This window comes from Neophocaena asiaeorientalis, unplaced genomic scaffold (genome assembly GCF_003031525.2).
Source record: "Neophocaena asiaeorientalis asiaeorientalis breed wild unplaced genomic scaffold, Neophocaena_asiaeorientalis_V1.1 scaffold606, whole genome shotgun sequence".
NCBI classification, from domain to species: domain Eukaryota; kingdom Metazoa; phylum Chordata; class Mammalia; order Artiodactyla; family Phocoenidae; genus Neophocaena; species Neophocaena asiaeorientalis.
In genome coordinates, this window is record NW_020173687.1 from 4,638,438 (window position 1) to 4,662,043 (window position 23,606).

Genomic DNA, 23,606 nt, shown 5'->3' on the forward strand with positions numbered 1-23,606 from the left:
CTTGAGTGTCTGTGGCTCTTAAAATGGTCCCTGAACCAGAGCGGTGCCTGCTCCACACACGTTCTCCTCCCTGACACACACTTCACTGACCAGGGTCACTGGCATGGTGTCTGCTCTGCCCGTCACCACCCTCCTCCTCTCCCTGGGGCGGGGGGGAGATGTTCCCTTTTTCCTCTCAGTCAAAAAGCTCCACAGGTGCTCACCAAGTCCTGGCCCCTAAAACAGAAAGAGGTTTCACAGGGTGATTAGTTTTAAGAGACAACTTTGGATTTTAGATTTTGATTTTTAGCTACACACAAAATGCCACCATCCTTGGAGAAGCTGAATTCCTTCTAGATGCACACAAAACACTTAGTCACTTCCAAAGACCTAAAACACAAGTGTCCCAGGTATTCTTTTTGAGAACTTGGTCACTCGACTACAGGCGCCAGCAAACTCCAGTCTCACGGGCCAAATCCCAGCAGCTGTTCTCGTGAATAAAGTTTTAATGGCACACACGGCAACATCCTTTAAGAAAATGTTTACCAACTCCTGCTCTAGAGGAATGGGACTGTACTGCATCCCCAGGCACTATTTGAGGCCCCCCCCCCCCCAAATCACTCTCCTTTCAACGTCATGAGGTATTAGAAGCCACATGAAGAGTAATTCGTTGCAACTCCTACACTCAGATAGTTTTACTCCACTTGGAGAAAACAGCAGGAAGCACATGCTTCCCAGCTCAGTCTTCTCACTCCTTTTCCTAAGTACCTGGGTCCACACGGAATAGAGACTGGAGACTAATTTATAACCGGGCAGCCGGCCTTCCAAAGCTTCACGCCATGGGTGTGTGGTCGAGAACGAGGTCTATTCAACATTTACCGCGAGTTCTCAGGATGTACAGTAAACATGTTATTTCTCATCGACAGGGTTCATTTTTAAATCAACCTTCCAATGACAAAATAACAATGATAAAAATAATGTCTCCCTCCCCCCGCCATTTAGCACAAGTGACAAAATGACAAAAGAACTCTTAATTTGGGGGCTTTATTTTAATTTTTTTTTTCTTTTAAAGATGCTACATAGTCAAACAGAATCGGATTGGTCTTTTATGGCATAAAGTTAATTCACAAGCTCTCAGTCACTACTTGACGGATCATCTGACGTTTCTCTCCCACCCCCTCCCAACCCCACCGAGCCGGTTTCTCCTCTGCTCTCCCCTCTGCTGCCCGACTCACACGCCCTGATCCCCAGCTAGGGCCACGCTGGGGCACGTGTGCCGAAGCATGAGTGGAGGCTGAGGAGTGGAGAAGGAAAGAACAGTACAGAGATCTGCTACCCTTCCCCACAGAAAGCGTCACCTAGAGCTGACTGCCACTACCGAGCACTTCCCTCCCTATGAGAGTCGTCATTTATTTGCACAGAAAACCACTTCTCGGCAGCTGTTTTCCAACGTTCCAATGAGCCGCACCTCCACGTGTGTGTACAGCCCAGAACCTCCAGCAGCAATGCCAGCTTCACCCAGCAGAGTTAGGTAGCACAGGTGATTTTAGGCCACAGAGTTAATTATAATCTTGTGACAAGAAAACATGAGATGAAATACATTAAATAAGTTAAATATGCATTAAACATCTCTGAATAACAATTCAATCTCATGACATGAACCAATGGTTATCTAGCTTGGTCCCTTTAAGAGAACAAAGCCTTCACTGACTTCTATTTCCAGAGTATTGGGTCACTCGGGCAACACACACCTCCCAGCATAGCCGATGCTGCCACAGCGCCGTTCTTCTCGGCCTCAGACTCTGTCCATCAGTCCCAGGGAACTGACGGCAGGGGCAGACATGGAGGAGCAGCCCGGGGGGAGCGAGCGGTGCGGGGAGGACGCCTTGGGGGGGAAGCGCTCTCCACCGCGCTGGGCTCCAGCTCCCCGAGCGCCAGCACCAACAGGCAAGGAAGAGTGTCGTGTTGGAAGAGAGGTGACTAGCAACATGGACCAAGGCTACACGTGTTTAAAATGACATGTCCGACATGCCAGTCTCATTTAATCATGGTTTCCCTTGTCATTAATAAGGATCATTCTTTCCCCCGATCACTTACTATGCGTGTTAAACTTTCTAGAAGATTGTTATTTTATGTTCTATGTGTGTGTGCATGTGTGCGGCAGCACACACGCGCAGGGAGGGGTAATTTAAAGGCAAGACCTGTGAGATGTCATCATACATTAACTTCTTTTTACACGCGGTTATGATACATTTAAATCCCATGATATGGCGGAGCCATCAATCCAATTTACCATCCTTTGCCTGCTGCCTCTACAAGGCGATCTTCCCTATGATTACACCGACGATAAAGAACAAGACCACCAGCGCGAGTAGCCGGGTGCTGAGGCCCTCCTCCTTCCCAGCCGCAGCTAACACGGGAACGGGGCTGTTGCTCTGCGCTGCCTTCCTCATCCGAAGTCCATCTTCTTCCTACGGGAGCAAACACACGTTTCAAAGACAGTCCAAGGCACCAGAGCAGCAGTCAACTGTACAGCTTGGGGGACGCGGCGGGGGGCGGGGGGGGCGGTGATGCCCAGACTCCATCACACGATGAGGTCCAACCTCCTCGTTTTGCAAATGGAGAAACAAGCCTACACAGAAGAAGAGGCTGGCTTGAGGCCACCACAAAAATACTGCCAGGAGCCCCTCTTTTCTCCCATCCATCCTACACAATGCTGCTGGGTACCTTTTTATACCACACATCTAAGCAGGGGACTCCCTGGTTCCCCATGATTTACAGAAAAAAACTCTTCAGAGAAAAGAATCACAAGAAACGACCAAGTGGGGGACCTGGAAGCTTTCAAAGGTAGAGCTCTGTATATAGTTGATATCTGATGAGTTACAGGCAGACTGCTGGATCAAAACTGTGATGTGTGTAATAGTAAAATGAGCTTGATACATGCATCTCAAGTATTTCCTACTTAACGCATGGAATTCCCACCAGAGAAATGACTCTCTTTGTCATACACGTGAAGATAACTTGGCCATTCTCCCCCGCACACACAGACCTGTACGAACAGAAACTTTTGCTTTCTCCACGTCCCCAAACGGGGCGCACACCAAGGTTTTCCTACCCCGGCTAGTTACCCCTCGACTCATCCCTGACGCCCACACAGCAGCTGCACTTTCTCTTCTTCTCCTTCAGTCCATTCACATTCACCAAGTGCCTAGCAGGTCTTGAAGACAAGAGGCATCCAACCCATCGAGCAGACTTTCCGTGACACTCATGGCCATCTCGGTGGCACCGCTCATCACACTCGTTATCAGTATTCGTGTCGGGGCCTCCCTGGCTACCCTGGTTAACAGGGAGCTTATCTTAAGGGCAGGGACTGCCCGTGTCTGTATCCACAGAGCGGGGTACAAGGTAGGACCTTAGGAAATGTGCTGGCCAAATGACAGGATGAAACAACACAAAACAAGAAATCAGTGTTTGGCAAGATAAAGAATCTTCTAATGTCAAGATTCGTCTGATAACATTTTAAAAGACACTGTGCTCACGGGGCATGGCCAAAACGACTGCACAGTGATAAATGACTGGTGCTATTCGATTAACTTTAAAAAAAAAAAAATGGGCACAGCAATACAGCATTTATTTTATTGGGTTTATATAGAAGCTACTTCTACCTATTTATCACTTTAAATGGCACAGAAGTCTGTTTCTGAAGAGCAATACATTCAAGGAGAACCTCCAGGCGTATCTTAGATTTTTAGCCAAAAAGTAGCATGTCAGCTTCATAATTTACTCCTTACTAAAAGAAGTCAAATCAAGATTACTGCCAAGAAAGAAGATGATGCCATTTCCTAAACTCTGTCAGCCCTCCTGTATCTACTACCTTGCTAGAATAAGAGAAGGAAAAGTCAACTGCCACGAATTTATGACGTGTACCTGGTGCTACGCAGTGAACGAGTGAAAAAGCCTATCGTGTGGTTGGGGGACATGATCACGATGCAGAGAACAGATCGGCCTCGAGATTTAAGCTGCAACGAAAGACCCTATGATCAGACGTTCAGAAATGCTCTCTTTAATACTGCGTATGAAACAGACATACTTTTAACACTGGAAGGGGCCTTAAAGGGGTTTTGCGAACAGAGGCCTGGGAGCCGCCGTGACTAAAAAAGATTCACAGCGAGCCCAAGTTTGGCTGGTCATTTCCACAACACCGCAGGCCTCCAAGACCAAGCGAAGTGCACCTGCTTCCCTCCAATGCCAACCGCCGGGTCAGTGGCCACAAGCTGGAGACTCTGGTTCCCTGTAATTTCCACCCATGTACGGCGACAGCTTCCCATCTCCAGTCTCCTCACCGCGTTAAGGGCAGGATGAGACCCTACTGCCTAGACCTATTTAGGATCCTCATGAAACAGAATCATGCCTGTGTTAAAACAGAATACAGGTCAGTATTTACCCACTTAAAAAAGATTCTCATCCAGTGGGGATGGAGTGGGGTTTGAACATGTGAATTCAAGATAACCACTGCTGTTTTATTTTTAGTCTCAGAACTGAATTTCAATTTACACTAATGGATTGTTTGTTTGTTGCTTTTATACGAGGTGACAAGAGTTTATATTGTGCAAATATAAAACAACTCCACAAATTCAGGGGTCCGTCAGCTTCCCCACCCAAGATCACAGCGAAAAAGCCCCTGCTGCCTGCAGATGATCAGAAAATAAAACGCTGTTACCTTGAACTGCTTGTTCTCTTCCCGCAGCCTCTGAACTTCACTCTGCAGCCGCTTACATTCTTCCATCACCTTCTTAACTTCAGTGTCATCCAAAGAAGAACTCAGAGCTTTAGACACTGTTGGTGTTTCTGTCTTTGATGCAGTTGTGGATATAATTTTATTTATTTCTACATCATGCTGTTCAGAAATAAATGAAAGCCCAAGTGTCACCAACTATGTAATAATGGACTTTTTAATGCAAAGTAGTTCTCAGCAAACACCACACGTGGTAGCGTTTCATCCACACTGTAAAATGTCACATTTACGTTTAATATGGATCACTTTATCCAGTGTCTTAATAATCTACAGCAAGTGCGCTCCAGAAATTATGGACGAGGGCAAATAATGAAGTTCGGCTGAGACTAACACTTCAAAGAAAGAGAGAAGGGGCCGTGCATACTGCACTATCAAATTCCTGCCGTGCAGAAATTAGCACACTGTAATGGTGCAAGCTTAGGAATTATCATCCACAAATCCCTGTCACCACGAAGGTCTGAACACCCCCAGGGCTGGCTGAGTGGGGGTCTCGGAAGAAGGCCAGCGGGGACGTAACACAGAGGGCGACTTATTTCATGAAGATGGAACGGAGGTGCAGTAAACTCAGTGTCGTCTACAATATTTCGGTCTGGGGAAGCGCCACACTCCTCCATCTCCTCGGCCAAGACTGCGCTGTGACACACTCTGGAGGCCGGCCGGGGACGGATCAGTAAGTGGGGGGAGGGCACGGAAGCACTCAGGTGTGTCGGGAAAATAAAATAACTGGGGATCGTTGCCCTGGGGGTTCCATGCAGCAAACTGAAAACTAGGAGCTCTACCCTTCGTCTCTCCCAAGTGAGAAGGGTGAGGCCCTGAAAGGCAAGGCCCCAGCTTACAGAGCTAATCACCTAGCACAGAGCTAGGGCCAGAATACAGATCTCACAGCGTCCACAACTAACCTTCCCAGGACTGGAATGGGAATGGGAAGGAAAAAAAGAAAAAAAGACCAGTGCCATTCAAACCAACAGGATAACGATAGTGGTCAATTATTGAGCAGAAAGAAAATGCTACGTGGTTTTGACACAAAGCATCAGCATTCCTGGAGACGGCTATGGATAATGTTGAGAAGGTGAGCATTTCTATTTCCCACCTCCAGCTGTTAACAGCCAGGGTGGTTGAATGTTCTACATGTGTTTTAAACTGTGTTTTTAATACAATTTATTATAAGTTTTTTGACTAGGTTGAAGGGAGGTCCACATTAGCATTACTGATACAATCTTCTCTCTCCAACCGGTCACAAGCCAGGGCCAACACAGGCTTATCTCTTGGGTTTCACACAGAGAAAAGAGAGCTGACAGCCTGGAGGAAGTCGCTCCTTGCCCTCACCCGCTCGGAAAGCAAAGGGGGCGATTCTCAACAGGGAATCATTCTGCCCCAGCAAAGGCACATTTGGCAATATCCAGAGACATTTTTGGTTGTCACAACTAGGGGGTGCTACTGGTACCTAGTGGGCAGAGGTCAAGGATACCGCTACACATCCTCCAAGGCACAGGACTGCCCCCACGGCAAAGAATTATCCAGCCCAAGTGTTAATAGTGCTGAGGTTGAGAAATCCTAATCTAAAAGCATATTTTCACTGAAGAGGTGGGTGGGGTTCAAGGGGTAGAGAGGTGGTGCTGAGGGAAAGTGTAGACGGGGAAGCCTACAGGCGGCACTCTGCAAAACAACAGAACCTCAGAGCTCACCGCCACCTGTCCACCAAGCACCACGATAAACGGCAAATTATTCCGTTTTGGTCTTACCCACCGTTAAATAGCAACCTATAACTTTGCCAAGTCACAGAAGCTCTTCGGAATTTATGACATTTCAACAGGCTGCACTTTTCGAAGGGAAAAAATGTTTCAATTAGCTGTCTTTCTGCAAGTCTCTCAAAGGCAGATGTCATGAAGGCCCACTTACTTGTTAACTTCGGCTTATTTTTTTCCTCATACATCAGAAGAAGGAAAATAATTTGCCAACTTAAACCTTGGTTTTGCGGGAGACGGTATGCAAATAAGCATCAGCTTGCAACGTCAATTACCGTTAACTAGAAACATACTTACTGGTTTATCATTTTCTGCTGGCAATTCAAACACACATCTAAGTTTTGAATCCATAAGGTCTTCCGGTTTTGCCTCCTTCCACTAAAACAATTTAAATTTAATAATCAGGATATTATAAAGCTGCTGGAAGAATAATTTTCTTCCTATAACTGACAATTTCAGAAAAATACTCTTAATGAGAAAGCCCTGACGTATATCAAATAAAGCACTTAAGTCTGCTGAGATTTCAATACTTTTAACATGACAAGATTAAACGCACTAGCTCTCCTGAATATATACTCTTCTTCACAGACCCCAGTCTTGCTGCCGGACCCCTCAGAGCCCACCAGCGCTCCTCCTGTCGCCAGTCTGCGGGAAGCACACGGGACAGAGAAGACCACCGCTGACCCAAGAGGAATCTTCTAAACTGCAACTGGATGGCCTAAGGACATCTGGGCTCTCCTTAAGAAAACACAACTTACTTCGCAGGGCACGTCCTTCTTAAGAGAGAGTAAGCCTGCGCTATCTGGGAGTGGTTTTAGAACACTGCCAACTACCAACAGGGCACAAGAACTGGCAGGCCACTCCCTGTGATCGCCGCTGTCTGGGCTGACCCCCACTGCCTCGGTGTGCTGGTAGTAACATCTTCCTGACTAAATCCATGTCCTGGGACGATGCACTTCTGGCTTACTCCTCCTCCTCTTGGCAGTGGAGGACAGGAATCCCAGGTGTTCTGATCATTACAGACCAGCATAGCAGGAAGGCTGCAATACAGAAAAAGGAACGAACTCCCCCACCCTCACCCCAGAACCATGCAGGAGGCAGCGAGAGCAACACAGTACCAAGAGCCAAAAATGGGAAATCATCTTTGTGTTGAACAATAGGGAACCACCAAATAAACCATGGCAGGTACAGTCAATGGAACAGCATGCCATTCAAGGGATACTGAGGAGTGTTTAATCGCATGGGGAAAATTCGCAGGATGTTAAGTGAAGAAACTACAAGCAATATTTTAAGTCTGTTCCTCTGCACGCCCGCACGCGCGCACACACACACACAGAGCGTACGTGTGCCTGCGTGCGTGTGTCAAAAGAACATCGGGCAAGGATCATCTCTGGGCGCCAAAAATCACCAAGTGAAAGACTGCTCGCCGGCAAGCAGGATGTTCATGTGGTCTCCAAGTATCTGATCACTCTGAGTATCACAGATTACCTATTAACCACAAGGGGGAAATGTGCTTTGACACTGGGGAGAGTTGGCATGTACCATGTTAACCAAGTAATCAAACTGAGTGTCACCAAAAGAGGGACAACACGGCATTAAATGCCTTCTGATATGATGCATCACACATGACACCACCTAGGGAATGTTCTTGCCAAAATAAAAAAAAAGAAAACAAAAACATTTAACCTGAATTTAATCATGAGGAAATAATTGGACAAATCCAGAATGTGGGACATTCTGCAAGTCAACTGGCCTGGACTGTAAAAAGGGTGAGGGTGCTCTAGGAGAAGAAAAACTAAAGGCCATTTTTGGAACAACTGGAAAATGGTGACTACGGGTATGAGTTTCTCTATCAAACATTACGGAATTAATGTTAAGCTTCTTAGCTGTGACAATGGGACTGTGGCTACGTAAGAGACTGGCCTTGTCTGAAGCAGTTAGGTGGTGAAGGGTCATGAAGTCTGTGTCTTACAGTCAAGTAGTTCAGCAAAAAAGGAAGTTTATGACAGCAACGAAGCAAACGTGGCAAAATGTTAAACGGTGCACCTTAGTAAAGGTTAGATGAGCAGGCACTACTATTTTTTCAACTTTCTGTACATCACAATATGAAGAAAAATATTTTAAAGTAAAGAAAGAGCACAGGGCTCTCATTAACAGTGGTTGGGTTTAGTATAAACAAATTACAGGTCCCTTAGTTTTATTTTTGCTCATTTGTATATTGCCAAAATTTCCAACAATGTACATTTCATATAAAAAATGTTTAACTGTTATAAAAGTTATCATGGAAGCAAAATTCACCTTTATTGTACATAGAGTGCCTGGCCTGTAAGAGTGCTCAGACAGCTGCCAGATGCCAGACGCTATGCCAAGTTCTACATACACAGCACATTTAATCCCACCACAGCCACGTGAGCTAGGTTTTCATCCCCATTTTACACGTGACCAAACCCTCAAGAGAGTTAATGAACATCGCCCAAGGCCACAATGTTAGTAAGAGGCAGAACTCAGCTTCACACCCAAGGCACCCAAGCCCATGCTCTTCTCACCAAGCCATGCAGCGGAAGCCAAACAGAATATATTCTTGGATATTCCACATTCTGCATTTGCCATACATTTCCTTGATCACACAAAGTAACATGAAGTGACACATCATGTTCCAGGAAATAAAAGTAGTGAATGTCTCAACAGTCATTCCTCCTCGAAGGAATCTTAAAGGAAGCCTACTCTCCCTGATCTCTCTGAAACCCCCAAATATCTAGCTTACCCTTCATTTCCTACCCAGAAGTTAGACATGCGTGAAGGTGGTCGGTTATGCTTTTCCGAGATGAAAAGCAGCCGCTGTGCGGTGACACGGGGACACGAAGGTGGGCTGTGCGTGAAAGCAGCGCCCAGTGTACAGCTGTGAAAGAGAAGCAGCGGTACAGCGTACGTCCCAGCTAACTCAAATTTGCAGCCATTCCTCGGATGACTTCAGTCTCTTAGTTTCAGTTGGCGAACCGCAAAGCGGTGAAAACGTTGCGGCAGTCCTGCCCTCCTTTCCCAAACTGTGAGGGCTACACCGTCTGTCCTCACTGGTGCTGTGGATTCTTTTAAGGTTTATCCGTGTATCGTGATACACACTCACAGCACCAGGATGCCTGCCGATTTATTCAAGGGAAACCTTGGGGAAGAACTACCATTATAGTCTTCTTCTAGAAAAATCAATACGAGGGATTGATTGCAGGGCCCCGCCCCCACGGCTACCAAAATCTCAAGTCCCTCACATAAAATGCTAGGACCGCTGGCCCATATCCACAGATGCAGAACCCACAGAAATGAAGGGCCAACTGTAATGTATCAATTATTTATTTTATGAAAATGAAGTCATCTTATTTTTACCAAAATTAAGAGACAGAGTTAAACATGTATTTAAGCAGGGGAAAAGAAAAAAATGAAGGAAACTTGGGGAAAAAAAAACAACAAAAACAAAAAACCCAGAATCATGCTTACCAGAACCAAGCATGAAAAAAAAAATGCCTAAAGGGTTGAAGGATATTTAGTTTTCAACTCTCTCCCATCCCTCTGGGTTCTGGAAGATGGGGAAGATGTGGTAGGAAGGTTCTCTATAGTGAAAACTGTCCTTTTCTGTGGGGGGAATGGGAGGGGGGTGAAGGGAGAGAATCCTCAGACCATTCAAGACACAATCCACCAGAAGAAGGAGCTGCTGAAGGCAACCAGATATAAAAGTCAGAAAAGAAGAGTGTTCTAAAAAGTTACATGAAATGTTAAAATCAAAGTTTTAGAAAAACCATAAAGGCAGTCAAAGCACAAACCTCCTTGAAGGCACCATTCCCCTTTAAAATCAATTTTGACACATTTTGAAATGCATGCACCCGCAAATCTGCACCTAATCATTTCTTTTAATTACTGAAAAAAATAAGAAGCATTCAGTACTTACTACTGCCTCCATATCAGAAGTGTCAGTTGGAGCAAACATAGACTGAACCATAAACTTGTGTTTACTTTTCTCATTGGGATCATAATCGAAAGGCTGTAACATCACTGAGAAAGAAAATATTTCATTAGGAGGGTCAGAGCTTGGTTACCAGCAGCCATTTGTTACGTTAATTACTTGTAGTTTGGTTGTAAAGCAGTTTACCAGAACTCTCTATCTGAGCCTTCAGAAGCCCCAGGTGAAGCGAGCAGGTCAGGATGACCAGGCCCCAAACCTGAGGTCCAGGAAACTGAAGGGACTTCCCCAAGGTCCACCTGCAGGTAGTGGCAGAGCCAGGACTGGGGCTCAGGACCCAGGTCTTCTGATTCCCAGCCCACTGGTCTGCCGCTAGGGCACACCTGACCAAACATCTGCTACGGGCCTTACATCCAGGTCAACCAGGTAGAAACACCTGTACCTGTTTTGCTCAAGAAGATACATGCGAATGATCTCTTCAGGAACTAAAACAGAGTAATCCAAGACATCTAAGGAACTGTTTTAGCTTCTCTCTGTCCTATTTCCCACGTCAAGGTCATCAAAGTAATGCTTCAAATGCAATTTTGCCAAGAATGTTAGAGAATTTTCAGAACCAGCACCCTCAGGGCATGGAGAAGACACCACCAGCTTACACCCTTTTTCTCCCTAAGCAGCTAGGGGAGTCTCACATAAGGGCTCCCTTGACTGAGCACACCCACTGCGCTGAGCGAGGCGCCGTCCCGTTCTGAATGGCTGCCCTAGGACCTACCACCCTACCCCATTAAATGACAGCTGCTTTCAAATACAGGTTTTGCTACAAGCCTTTGACTAAACCACACATCTCACTAAGTTCCCTGAAAACTAACTTTTCCATACACAGGAAAAGCCCGCTGTAGCCCTGACCTTGATAAGAGCTCCCCGGGACTGAGCGTCTCCCTTGGGCCAGAAGCTCAGCTCTGCACTTCAGCTTTATCCTTACCTCAAAGGCAGGTAATGTTGTGGAAGTTATTTTGATGGCTGTTTTCAGATGAAAAAACTGAAGTGCAGAAAGGTTGGCTAACCTGCCCAAGGTCACACCGTGGAGGAGTGGACACTCCAACGCAGGTGGTCTGACTGGAAAGCCAGTGCTCGTGGCCACCATGAGGGGCTGGCTCTCTGTCCTCTGACAGTGCAGGTCCTGTCCTTCTCCACCAGCACCTCTGCTGCTGGGCACTCGTCAGTGTTCTCTTGCCCTTGAACACCACTTAGAACTTCCCAGGTGCTTAAAGCCTCACAATCAACCACCCCCTGCAGCAGATGCAGGGCACCTACCCTAAGCCCTAGCTTATAAAGGAAGCGTGAAGGGACTCAACAAAGTGAAGGGACTCGACAAAGTGAAGGGACCTGCTCAAGGTCACTGTGCTGGGAAGCAGCAAAACTTCGACCAGGAGCCACGTGCAGTCAGCACCCCTTCAGCCACAATGGACACTCCAATTCGCGACGGGGTCACATCCTGCACGCACCGCAGACCCACCATCACGTATCTTACAGGACCACCCATGATGAGGAAGAGAAATACAAACACCCCCCCTCCGTCTTATCTGTAACGAGCCCAATGCCCAGGAGATGAGAACAATCAGAAGACACGGTTAATTTTCAGAGAAGTTGGCTCTTTAGCTCCAGTGACACTGGATCACACACAGAGAATGGATGGGTCCAGAGACCCTAAGACAACCCCACATAAAGAGCCCCAGGAAGGCCTGCTGTTCCCTTTCCACTCTTCTCCCCCTTCCTCCAGGAGGTGTAAGCCAGAAAGAAGGGCTTGGGTTGCAGGCACGTTCTAAAGCAAACTGACCCTTCCTTTTTCTCTCTACCTCGCCCCACACTCCCATCCCCAGTGCCTTCGCAATGTCCCAAAAAAGGAAAATAACTTTTACTAGGGCCTAGTACAGACTAGGCACCAAAGAAGGAATATTTTCCTTAGTTCTCCCATCAGTCCTCACAACAATCATAAAGATGGCCATGTCTTTATGTTCTAGATGAGAAGACAGGGCTTGGAAAGGCTAAGTGGCCTCCCTGGGGTCCCATGGACAGCGTATTAACTGATGGAACCAGAGCTCCACATTGGCTTTGTGTCCACAGTCCAACTTCCACACCACAGGTTCTCGAAGTGTCACTCCCAGACCCCGAGACCCACCCCTCAGGCGGTCCATAAAATCAAAACTGCTCATAATACCAAGACGTTCCATGTCACATGCTTTTCCCACTGCACTGACATTCGAAGTGGTGATCGGCACAAAACCAACGGTGGGTGAAACTGCTAGTGCCCGAGGGCAGACTTTACTAAAGTCCAACCCTTGACGATGCATCTCAGCACTCTGTACGATGAAATGACAAGTACACATCAAGCATTTCTGCTGCCTTGGGAAAAGCACCTGCGCAACTGTTTGGGTTGTGAGCTCAACTGGACGCTTTCTCATGGAACCTTTTACTTGAAAGAACAACCGACAGAAAAACTATGGTTATTCACACCTGGGTATACAGCAGATATTTTCCTGAAAAATGAATGAAGTGAGCCTGTCACTTTAAGGAAAACAACTTATAGTTGTTGCCGGTGACAAAAACCAGGCATTCAAACAAAAGTTAGAATATTGGAAAACCTCCTTCGGCCACCAAGAGCTTCGCAGTTTCCTGAAGATTTAAGGACTTTTCCAATGAGATCAGTGGGAATAGTAACGAATGTACTTTTTTGATACTGTATAATGAGATGTCAACAGTTGGAAGATCTGTATAACTCAGCTAGCATAATATTACCAAAGCCATCAAGTGTAAGAGAAACCAATGCATTTTAGTGAAACAAAGTTCCAACGGTTCACTGACAGGGTGTCAGATTCCACACTGTATTAAACTTTAAGGAAGTGTCACTTGTCAAGTTTTGATACAGTATCAAAGAATAATGTCTATAATTATCTGAAAAGGCTATTAAAAATACCCTTTCCTTTTCCAATACATATCTGTGGTAAAGGTGGTTTTACTTCATATATATTCACCAAAACAACACATTATAACAGACTGAAATGCAAAAGCAATTGAGAGAATCCAGCCTGTCTTCTCTTTATTTAGCCAGAAATCAAGGAGATTTGCAAAACATATTGAATAAAGCCATACTTTTTTTGAAAAGTTATTTTCCACTAAAAATGTTACTGTTTGCATATAACTGTATTTATTAAAGTTGTTATTAAAGAATACTTTTTAAATTTCTCAGTTTAATTTGCAATACGATAAATATTGATACAACCCACAAATCAAAGAAAGCTCTTTTGGTCTTTGATTTCTAAGAGTGTAAAGAGGCCCTGAGACCAAAAGGTCTGACCACCGTCATTCTCCATCAAGCTGCCTCGCAGGCCCCTCCAGGAGGAAAATGCTCTTTTAATAACTCAAGTGAAGGCACTGGTGGCCTTGTGTCGTCCCCTTCTTGGGAGAATGTGCAGTTTGAAACAGAAAGCAACCTCACACAAACCAAGTCTTGAGTCCCGTATGTACCCAGGCCTCGGGAGGAGACAGAGGCACACGTGCACGCGCACGTGTCCCTTACAGGGAGGGGACTGGGGTTCCCCGTGCTCTGCTAAACAAACCACCCTGCAACCTCTTGCTCCACCTCTGGAGAAGGGCGCTGTCTGAGACCCCCCTGCCACCCTCGGACCTTGAAGGTGGCATCAGTCCAACTCCAGGCCTAGAGCAGGCTGCCTGCCAGGTCGCCACAGTGCAGAGCTAGAAGACCCTCAAGAGGATGTAACTGACATTTAGACCTCGAGGCTCAACAAGAATGTAAGCACATAAAGAAGCGGGTACTGGTGGTAACAAATCACCTTACAGGAGCACTGGAGACAGCAGAGGCGGCAGGTCAAATACCCCTTCTGCAAAGGCTGGGACTCATGAAACTGAAACGCAGATGCCCGATGCACTGGTGAGACTGGCAAGGTGAAAACTTTAAGCTGAGTGAAAATGGTGGCCGCTGGTGAACTTCCGCAGCAACTCTCCTTCCACCTAGAGCAGTAGGTGGAAAAGAAGGCGTTTGCCTTCATGGTCATAAAACACTGGATCAATAAGATCAGACTTTCTTCAGAAGAAATGCAGAATATATGCCGCTTCACTCACACACACACACACACACACACGCGCGCGCACACACACACACACACACACCACCCTCGGAGAAATGACTTGATTAAATGCAGCATAAAAGCTTATGAGAACCTGAGCGAGCAGGTCACAGATCATCTTCACCTGCATCGTAATAATGGCAACAGAGCCGATGAATAAAAGTCTAACAAGCACCTCGACACACGCTTTATTATTTTTTTAATCTCAGAATTTTATTTTTAAAATGTCCCTCTCCTTGTTCACATGACCACAATCTCAGCTCAGCCCCACCCCCCAACACCTAAGCCTCTCCAGCTAGATCTCCCCGCCTCCTCCTGGTCTCTCTCTCAGACAAGCTGCCCTGCAGAGCCCGAAAACACTACAAATTTAATCTCCCCCTAAACACCCTACTCACCATCACGAAATTCCTCGGACCAGAAACCTGCTACAAAAAAAAAAGCCTATTTCCCAAGTAAAAAAACAATCAATTCAAGTCCACAGCCTGGTTCTCTCAGTTTACTGATATGATCCAACAACAGGCTTCCCTGCTGGTCCAACAGGTGTGCATATGGTGCTGGCCACACCCCCGCACGCAGGTATTCTCCTGTCGTTACCCAAGTCTCCTCTTATCACGTTGGGCCTAGGAGGCTGGCACATCCCTCTCGGTCCCCCTGCCCTACTCACATCTCAGTATGTCACACCTCCCCGGGCTTCATCTGACTCTGAACCTGCCACTAGTCTGACTCTGTCATGAGGGGGTCTCCAGCTTCAGGGTGCATCAGACCCACCTGGAGTGCTTGTCAAAACACAGGTGGCAGGGTCCCACCTCCAGTTTCTGATTCCACGTATTTCTAACCTGTTCCCAGCTGCTGCCGCCAGTCCAGGCACCCTACCTGGAGAACACGTGCTGCACGACACCTCCTCACGCTGCAGCTCCTACTGGAATGCTATTTCACACTCTCGTCTTACTGGGGATCTTATTCTATCAGCGGACACTACTGATACAGAGTTCTCCCCACATGTTCGCCTTTTCTACCCAATTAAGCTGAGACCAGGACTTCACGCTTTGCTACCTCACGTTCTGGGAACTAACCTGCGGCTTCCCACTGGCTGAGGAGTGTGCCTCCTCTTCCCTTCCAACGTTCAAAGCCCTCTGGAATCATGCTCCCCCCAGAAATCTCCCTGGGCAGCACAGAGAGAGGAAACCCTCTTTAATCCTCAACCAGCTGTCTTCTCTTCTGCCCCACTTCCCAGAGCCACTCACTCTTCATCTCGTGGTTTAAGACAGTGGTTTCCAATCCTCTCATCACCACTGTGCTCTCGCACTCTCTGTCTTTGCTTTCATGCCTCTGTCAAAAGACTGTTCTCTACTAAGCTGCATTTACAATGTCATAATGAAGTCACTGCTCCACTTTTTTGAAACTAATCAGAGACACACCAGCACTCTGTCATCAGCTTATGGTAGCCAGTATTCCACAATGAGGGGACAGAGTTCTAGCCTAGAGCGAAGCGGACGTTTTAGTGAGACTGGGTGCCTTACCGTGAGTAAATGTATTATTTCCTTCAGGATGCTCAGAATGTTGGAAACATGACTACTTTCCTGGACCTCTGTCTACTCAGGGACCCATGGATGGAACTAAGAGTCTAGAAGGTAAATAATTAATTTTATCTATTTATAAACTGGCTGACACTGAGTTGTCTTTGTGCTCTCTACAGGAGTTTCCAGTTCAGTACAGCCCGTCTTAGATAGCAGACCCCTCAGAGTCTCACTGATTTATCTGTGCAGCGTTTACAGGGCAAATGTACCCCAGTATCACTGGAAAATGAGGTGTGCAATATGCAGTCACTGGCCGAAGAACATGGCTGACTCACTCTTTTTTATAAATATCTTTTAAAATGCACATCTTTTTTCAAAGCTCCAACAGACTTTCCTATCTCCATTAACACTTTATACTGGAATACCACACAGCCGTCCCTGAGTACTCTCGTGTTCTGATTATCAACATCCATTACATGCCACCTTAATACGACCCACAAGCAAGGTCCCTCGGGACTGACCCACTGCACAGGGAGAACGGTGTGCCCTGAGGCTCCGGCAATCCCGGATCCCTGCTGTTACCTTCCCGTACTTGTTCTCTGCGGTGTTCCTGTCCAGGCCTTCACTGTGGCCACCGCTCGCAGCCCTTGCCCTTCACTCTGGCCTGTGATGGGCTGGACATCAGAACAGGGTTAACAGAGAGTCTAAGGTAAGAGTATAAACAGGAGAGTCAAGACTAGGGAGCCTAAGTGTAGAATGTGCAAAAGGTGCTGTAACCAGTGAAAGGAACATTACTTTTGGCTGCTCCGAAGCCACGCCTGGTTTTTGCTCCTCGGCCACGCTGCAGTGAGCTGTACTGAATGTACTTCAGCTAAGTGAGCTGTACTGAATGTACTTGGATAAAGTCCTCTTGATCATCATCTTTGAAAAATGTAAAAAATAAGGAAATTGTGTTACACTCATAAAAAGTGAAACAGGATTCTCCTTAAGAAACTTCAATATTACAGTAAACTTTTTTTTTATACATTTATTTACTTATTTAGTTTTGGCTGTGTTGGGTCTTCGTTGCTGCACGCGGGCCCCCTCAAGTTGTGGCGAGTGGGGGGTACCCCCCATTGTGGTGCGTGGGCCGCCCACTGCAGTGGCCTCCCCTGCCGCGGAGCATGGGCTCCAGGCGCGCGGGCCTCAGTAGTTAACGGCGCACGGGCTTCAGTAGCTGTGGTGCACGGGCCCAGCGGCTCCGCGGCATGTGGGATCCCCCCGGACCAGGGCTCGAAACCGGGTCCCCCGCACTGGCAGGCAGCCTCCCAACCACTGCGCCACCAAGGGAAGTCCCTACAGTAAACTTTAAACAAATCTTTAAAGGCACGATGAAGCTTAATCACTGTTGGTAATTTCCCCCTTTTTTAAAAAACCAGAATCTCATCTGGTGAAAAAGATTAAAGACATCTTTTAAGTATGAATGTGAGTTGTTCTCATCTGAGAGTCATAAAGCTGGTTCGTGAAAACCACTTATGAAAAGGTTCTGTTTATCAGAGACTTCCAAAGCAAACGATCCATCGAAGAAGAATGAGGCTGTTAAGATGCCAAAACCTCCAAATTTAGCTCCCACTATCAGCACGTGACGGATGAATCCCTGACTTCTTTCTCTAAGGGCAGGGCACTTACACTCCGGACGCTAATCACCTAAGAGCTGCAACCCAAGGTTGGCTGGTCCAGGGCAAGCAAGCGGCTCCTTTAAACTGAGTCAGCAAAATCTTAAAAGGATTAATTGTCAATCGCAGTACTACCCAATTACGTTACTTGACCAATGTTCCCATCCAAGAAGAGCTGCTGATATTCATTCTCTGTCCTCGGGATTTTACTGGAAGAACTTTATGCTTTAAATGTGACTGAAATAAGTGCTGAAAAGGGCTATATGTCAGGAATAAACACTGCTCCCTAATTCTCTGAATTTTAATTTAAAACACAGATTCAGACACTAGAAGATTTGTGTTGGTTTGTCTTTAATTCATTTTCAATTCCCAGGGTACACTTAGTAAAGTGTATCTGTGCCTACATATTGGTATCTTTAATGACTCTTTCCAACGCCACCCCCCACCAAACAGATAGTTTGCATTTCTAATTTCCTTGGTACAAAGGCAACCAATATGCATAATTGAACTGCAAATGGAAGCGTGCTTGCTACTTCAGTGAAATTAGAATTCAGTGAAGGCTATAAAAATATTAAACTTAATATCATATTACAGGAAGCGTAAGTATTTTTGATGGGCCCATAATTCTACCACTTCACCTGCTGTATCCGCTGGCAAACATGGTTTGGAATATTAATGGAAAACCCCCTCATTATTAAACTGCAGTATTAAAACAAAAAAATCCACAACCACTAACAGCTTACCACAGACATTTTCAGAAATTATCTACCTTAAAAATATGTTCCCACCAGACAGTTCAGAAAACAGATTTAATTTTGTAAAGCTAGAACAAATGGAGACCCCCCACTGCGTCAAACAATTCATTAATTCAAAAAGTTCTATTTTCCTTGCATTTAAAATCTCTAGAGGAAAAAATCCAATCTCCTCTTCTCCAATCTCCATTTAAGTGTGCCTATTTTGCTGAGGTCCAGATTTGAATAATTCAAAACCGTCTCTAGCAGATGGTGCGTATCAAGGGGCAAGGGGCCAAAACCATGGCATTCTGGGACAATTAATGCAAACACAAAGCACCCAGCACCCTCCCACCTACTGCCTGCCTCATCCAACAGGCACAGATCCCAGAAGGGGCTGTCAGAAAGAGATGCAAGGAGCACCTATCTAAAGGACAAAGAAAAGGAGTCAGAGACCCGAGTGACCGGATCCCCAAACACTCCTTTGCAAAGTCCACATGTTTTCACCTACCGACACAAGAAGTTTAGGTTGTACCTGTTTCCAACTGTAACTTTACCACCTGAGTTTATACAAGAGTTGTTTTTTTTTTTTAAGGACCCAATGAGTGATGTGCCATCTTCTGAAGAAAAGACATGACAGGTCAGCGTCTGGACTTTTGATGCGTAATGTAAGGTCCTGCGAATATCAGATTAAGCTGACAGCTGAGAAGAGTTTCACAGGGTGTGTCTGAAAGACATCTGACAGCTAGAAAGTCTCAATCCCCCATCAAAACCCTGATCTGTGTGCCCTCAGACCTCAGTCTGTGTTGCCAGCTCCATGGGTGGATACCATCCCCCTCCTCCTCTTTCCCTTCCTCCTTGCCCCCCTCTCTCAAAGAATGATTTATAACCTTTCCTGTCAGCTAGCACATCCCAAGGGTTTTCAGAGATGGGAAAAAAATAACGTACTAGTCACGTCCTTTTCAGGTATGCTGTGACATTCTGTGTGGTAGGCAGGGCAATGCTGGTAGTATTTTCAGTTGATTTGATGACCTCCTTTTCATAGATTGTATTTGAAAATTTACTAGTGACTTTTCACTATAAAACAAATGCATATTATAGAAAGAAGAAAAACAAAAATTTCTTCTTAAATTAGAAAGATTTCATAAATGAGTAAAATGTATAGGATTGATTTATTTCTAAAAAGGCAATTCAAATATGTACGATCCACCTTCAACAGAAACTAGCCAGTTTTGGTCAAAGCTAGTGGAAGAAAAATGCAATCCCACTCTCGTACCACGCTTCCCGTTAAAATCCTTCAGCATTGGTAAATACTCTGTGAGGCGGATACCATTCTCTCCACCTCACAAATGAGAAAACTGGAACCTAGGGTGCTCAGAGTATTGGCACAGGTCAGCCGACAGGCTAAACAGCAGGGTTGGGCTTCCCGGTTCAGGTTTCCGAAGCCCAGCTCTAACGCCCTCTGAGTAGAGCGGGTGCAGCCCAGCTCAGCCGCGCGCTCGTGCGCGCGGGAAGGGAAGGCCGGCCTCCGAGCCCTCTGCGCTGCCCGGCCGCCGGGCGCCTCCTTCTCCTGAGGACAGTCTCTCTCACCCGCAGGAACCCGGGAACCCCACGTCCTCACCCAGATGCCATCACGTGGCTGCATTTTAACAGGACCCTCAGAAAAGCGCAGTGCTTTTACCCCAAGACATGAACGTCTAATAAATGATACAGCGGCCCCTCAGCACGGAAAACTCCAGCAAGTGGAGGCTGGTCTCTGCCGGCTGATGAGGCTGTCCCGAAAATGCAACAAAATCTGGCTTCACCCAGGTGCACCCCAAGCACTGAGACCGATACACACCAAATAAAAACAAAGGAGGCCTTTCTCATGTGTAAACATAATCTTGTCTCGTTAGGAGGAAGGTCTGCAGACACGTGGACATCCTGTTATTCAGTGGCTTTTTTCCCCAAGTACATGACATTTTGAGAGCCAAGGTATTTTGTTTTACATTCATTTGTAAGTGGGGCCATCCCCTAACACTGTTGAGGCAGTTCAGTGTCACCAAAGAGCCACTAGATCAGGACAGACACCTGGCTTCAAATACTAGCTCGGCCACTAATCACCCATGTGCCTGTAGGTATTCACGCCCACTCTCTGAACCTTACCTTCTCATCTGCAAAAGGAAGGCCACAACCACAAAATCTTGGTCTTCCTTAAGGAGGCAGACATAAATCAAAACAAATGCCCAGGGTTCGTTATTACTTTAAAAAACATTCCTCTGATGGGGGAGGGGTGAATCTTTCCGAAAGAGATACACATACACTCACACACGCTTATACCTCGTATTGGAAAGCACACCTACACTGTACAACTGCCTGTTGAGACTATTCAGAAAACGATGTTGCTGCCCCATGTCTACTGTGAAAACATCTAAGTCTCACCTACTGACAACCTTACTCAAATTTGACATGGGCAAGGAAATCAAGAGGTAAAGAAGTCAATTTTAAAAAGGGAATTAAAGATACCAGCTGCCCTTGATTTCAATGGAAAAACTGAAACCCTCTGGATCCAAGGAACACCGAAATGCCAACACCCTGGGCCCCTTCCTTTACCAGCATGCTGCAGTTCGGAGCGTCTGGGCATCAGAGCCAATCAAGATGGTCCACACCTTCGCTCTGTCACTGGCCCCCTTCTTAGTACGATGGGGGTAACAGTGCATTCTGCACAGGGCAGGTAACAGAAATGTCATGATGACATGTGTGCAGGCCCAGCACAGAGGAGACCCTCAGTAAATGCTGGCTGCCACCCTCCTGATTTCTCCTGGATAATAACCCGATGTGAGAGTCCAAATCAGGTCTTGCAGCCTCAGGGACAAACACACAAGGGGACAGCTGGTGTGAGCGCACCATAATGAGAGAGACCAATGGATGTAGGGAACAAGAGTTTGCAGAAATGATCAGATAATGAAACACCTTGTATCTTTCCAAAGAGGTGAGTCATTTTCTTTTAGGTGTCAAATGAATAGCCCAATGTATCACAATCAAAATCTGTCATGAAAAAAGCCAGCCAGGTACCCATTTCAAATGAGTAGTAGTTTCTAATGATGCAGAACCTTCTGTGACAGTCTCCTGATACTTAAAGGATTAACACACACTCCCCCACAGCTCCTCCACAAATACAAAAAGCACTGTTGGATCCAGAAGTTCTAATGAGCTAAAAGTTTATTCCATTTCTAAAAATACATTTAAACTCAAACCCATCACTTACATCTCCTTAATTCTGAAATCCAATTCTCAATTTGGGTACTCTACCAGCATCTTTTCAAAATTTGGACTTTGGAAAATATATGCCCTCTCAGACAGGAGGGGGAAAAAACCCATCAGACATGCACAGAACTTGCCCCCTTGAATATATTCCAATTTCCTCAGCCTTCATCTCCCTTACCCTTTCACAATCAGTAAAGTGCAGTTACCAATCACTGGAAATGACATGAGCTTAATGTCAGAAATCATTTAGCTTAAATAAGAAAATAACTCCATTTAGCTTTCTCCCACAAAGGAAAATTAAGTTTGTTTAGCCCTTTTTTATTTACTGCCAAAGGGCAGATTTAATTTCAAGGGAGTGAAAAACAAACTCATTCTGAAGCCAAGTCTGAAGTTACCACTTTAATTTTGCTCTAACTATTGAGGCACGAAGGCTGTAAGCGTTAAACTAAAGAGACTTTAATTATGGAAGAACAAGAGGTGAGTGGGACCCACAGAGCTTTTTAATCAGAGGGCGGGGGCTTGTGGGGGAGAAAACGACCATATTATTTTGCTGTACTGCACATACAAGCTTTAAGAGATCCCACTACTGCTAGGGGGCCTTTTTAGCCCACCCTGTTGGCCTTCATTCTCAGAACTTACCAGATACATTAATAGAGGCCCCTGCATCAATGATCCCACTGTTGGGCCTCACGCAGTACCTACGTGGTGCCGTGGTCTTCACTTTAAAACACACATTTCGGTCTGTCGGGTTGCCAAGCTTTAGGTTGGTGGTGACAACGTCGGTGAAGGGACCTGTGGAATGAGACAGAGATTGATTGGGGATCTCAGGAGGATCGTTTAGAAGAAAGACTGATTTATGGTCTGGGGTCAGGAGGGATGTGCAAATGTGGTTAATCCAAAACCATCTCATTATGATGGACGGGAGAGACCAGCTGAGGCTGACGCACTTACAGTAACAGCTAACGTGCACCAGGTTCTCACCACGCCACCAGGCACCTGGCCTAGTGAGTGTTCTAGCACACAGTGTCTCCGTGACACCTCACAGATGCATGGTTGCTGCCGGAGGAGAAAACTGAGGCTCGGGAGGACGCACTGCCTGTCTAAAGTCTTCATGCTAGTTAGCGGTAGTTAGGATCTGGAACCAGGCAGCCTGAATCCAAGGCCAGTTCTTAACCTATGCTGAACACTGATTTCCACAATAACAAGATGAAATCTAACAGGGAGGATGTAAAGGACTAGACCCGGGTCCAAAATGATTATCAAAGGCAGAGTGTGCCAATAGTGGTAGAGAGGCAAGAACGACGCTGAGGTGCTAATGGTCTATACACACAAACTGCCCCCACAGCAACACAGTGTCGCTGCAGAAAAGTTAACATCATCTCCGGTTGTGGCAAGTTCAGAGCCCTGCTGGGCAGCCCACCCCTGAAACGTCACGTTCAGTTTCAACTACCCAGGGTACTGGGAAGATTGAAACAAAGTGCCCTGAGGGTATTTTTTATCATTATTATTTATTCATTTTCTACTTTATTAGATTTTTTAATTAAAAAAGTAAAACATGCTTCTTAAAACAAGCCAAATAATAAAGGATGTATAGAGGAAGTTAATCAGCTTTCCCTTGTCCCCTGAGGTAACTACTATTCACAATATGGGAGATGTTTCCACATCACGTATGCTTACACAAGCAGTACACACATACATGAGTGAGGAGGGGGGATTAACAAAAATGGGATCATACCATTTACATTACTCTGAGACTTCTCCAACACCTGACCACTAGGGTTTATCAAGAAATCGGGGGTGGGGGGTGGGGGGGGGTGAGCTACAAGGTCTCTTAGGACCTCTTCAAC

The 23,606-nt window shown here is 46.0% G+C and overlaps 1 protein-coding gene across 3 annotated transcripts; it reads right to left on the bottom strand.

The window, feature by feature from the left end:
* Positions 1-1,007: 1,007 nt before the first annotated feature.
* VAPB (VAMP associated protein B and C) lies at positions 1,008-22,554 on the bottom strand. Of its 3 annotated transcripts, none has more exons than XM_024750332.1 (5): positions 22,399-22,554; positions 10,457-10,560; positions 6,817-6,897; positions 4,700-4,876; positions 1,008-2,450 (listed from the first exon to the last, which is right to left on the bottom strand). In XM_024750332.1, exons 2-5 carry the CDS (start codon positions 10,556-10,558, stop codon positions 2,292-2,294), a joined length of 519 nt encoding a protein of 172 aa, XP_024606100.1. In that variant the 5' UTR covers positions 10,559-10,560; positions 22,399-22,554; the 3' UTR covers positions 1,008-2,291. The 3 variants fall into 3 exon arrangements, with proteins under 3 accessions (XP_024606100.1, XP_024606101.1, XP_024606099.1); XM_024750333.1 differs by having other exon boundaries at positions 22,462-22,513; XM_024750331.1 differs by lacking the exon at positions 22,399-22,554 and adding an exon at positions 14,322-14,830.
* Between the last annotated feature and the right edge of the window lie 1,052 nt (positions 22,555-23,606).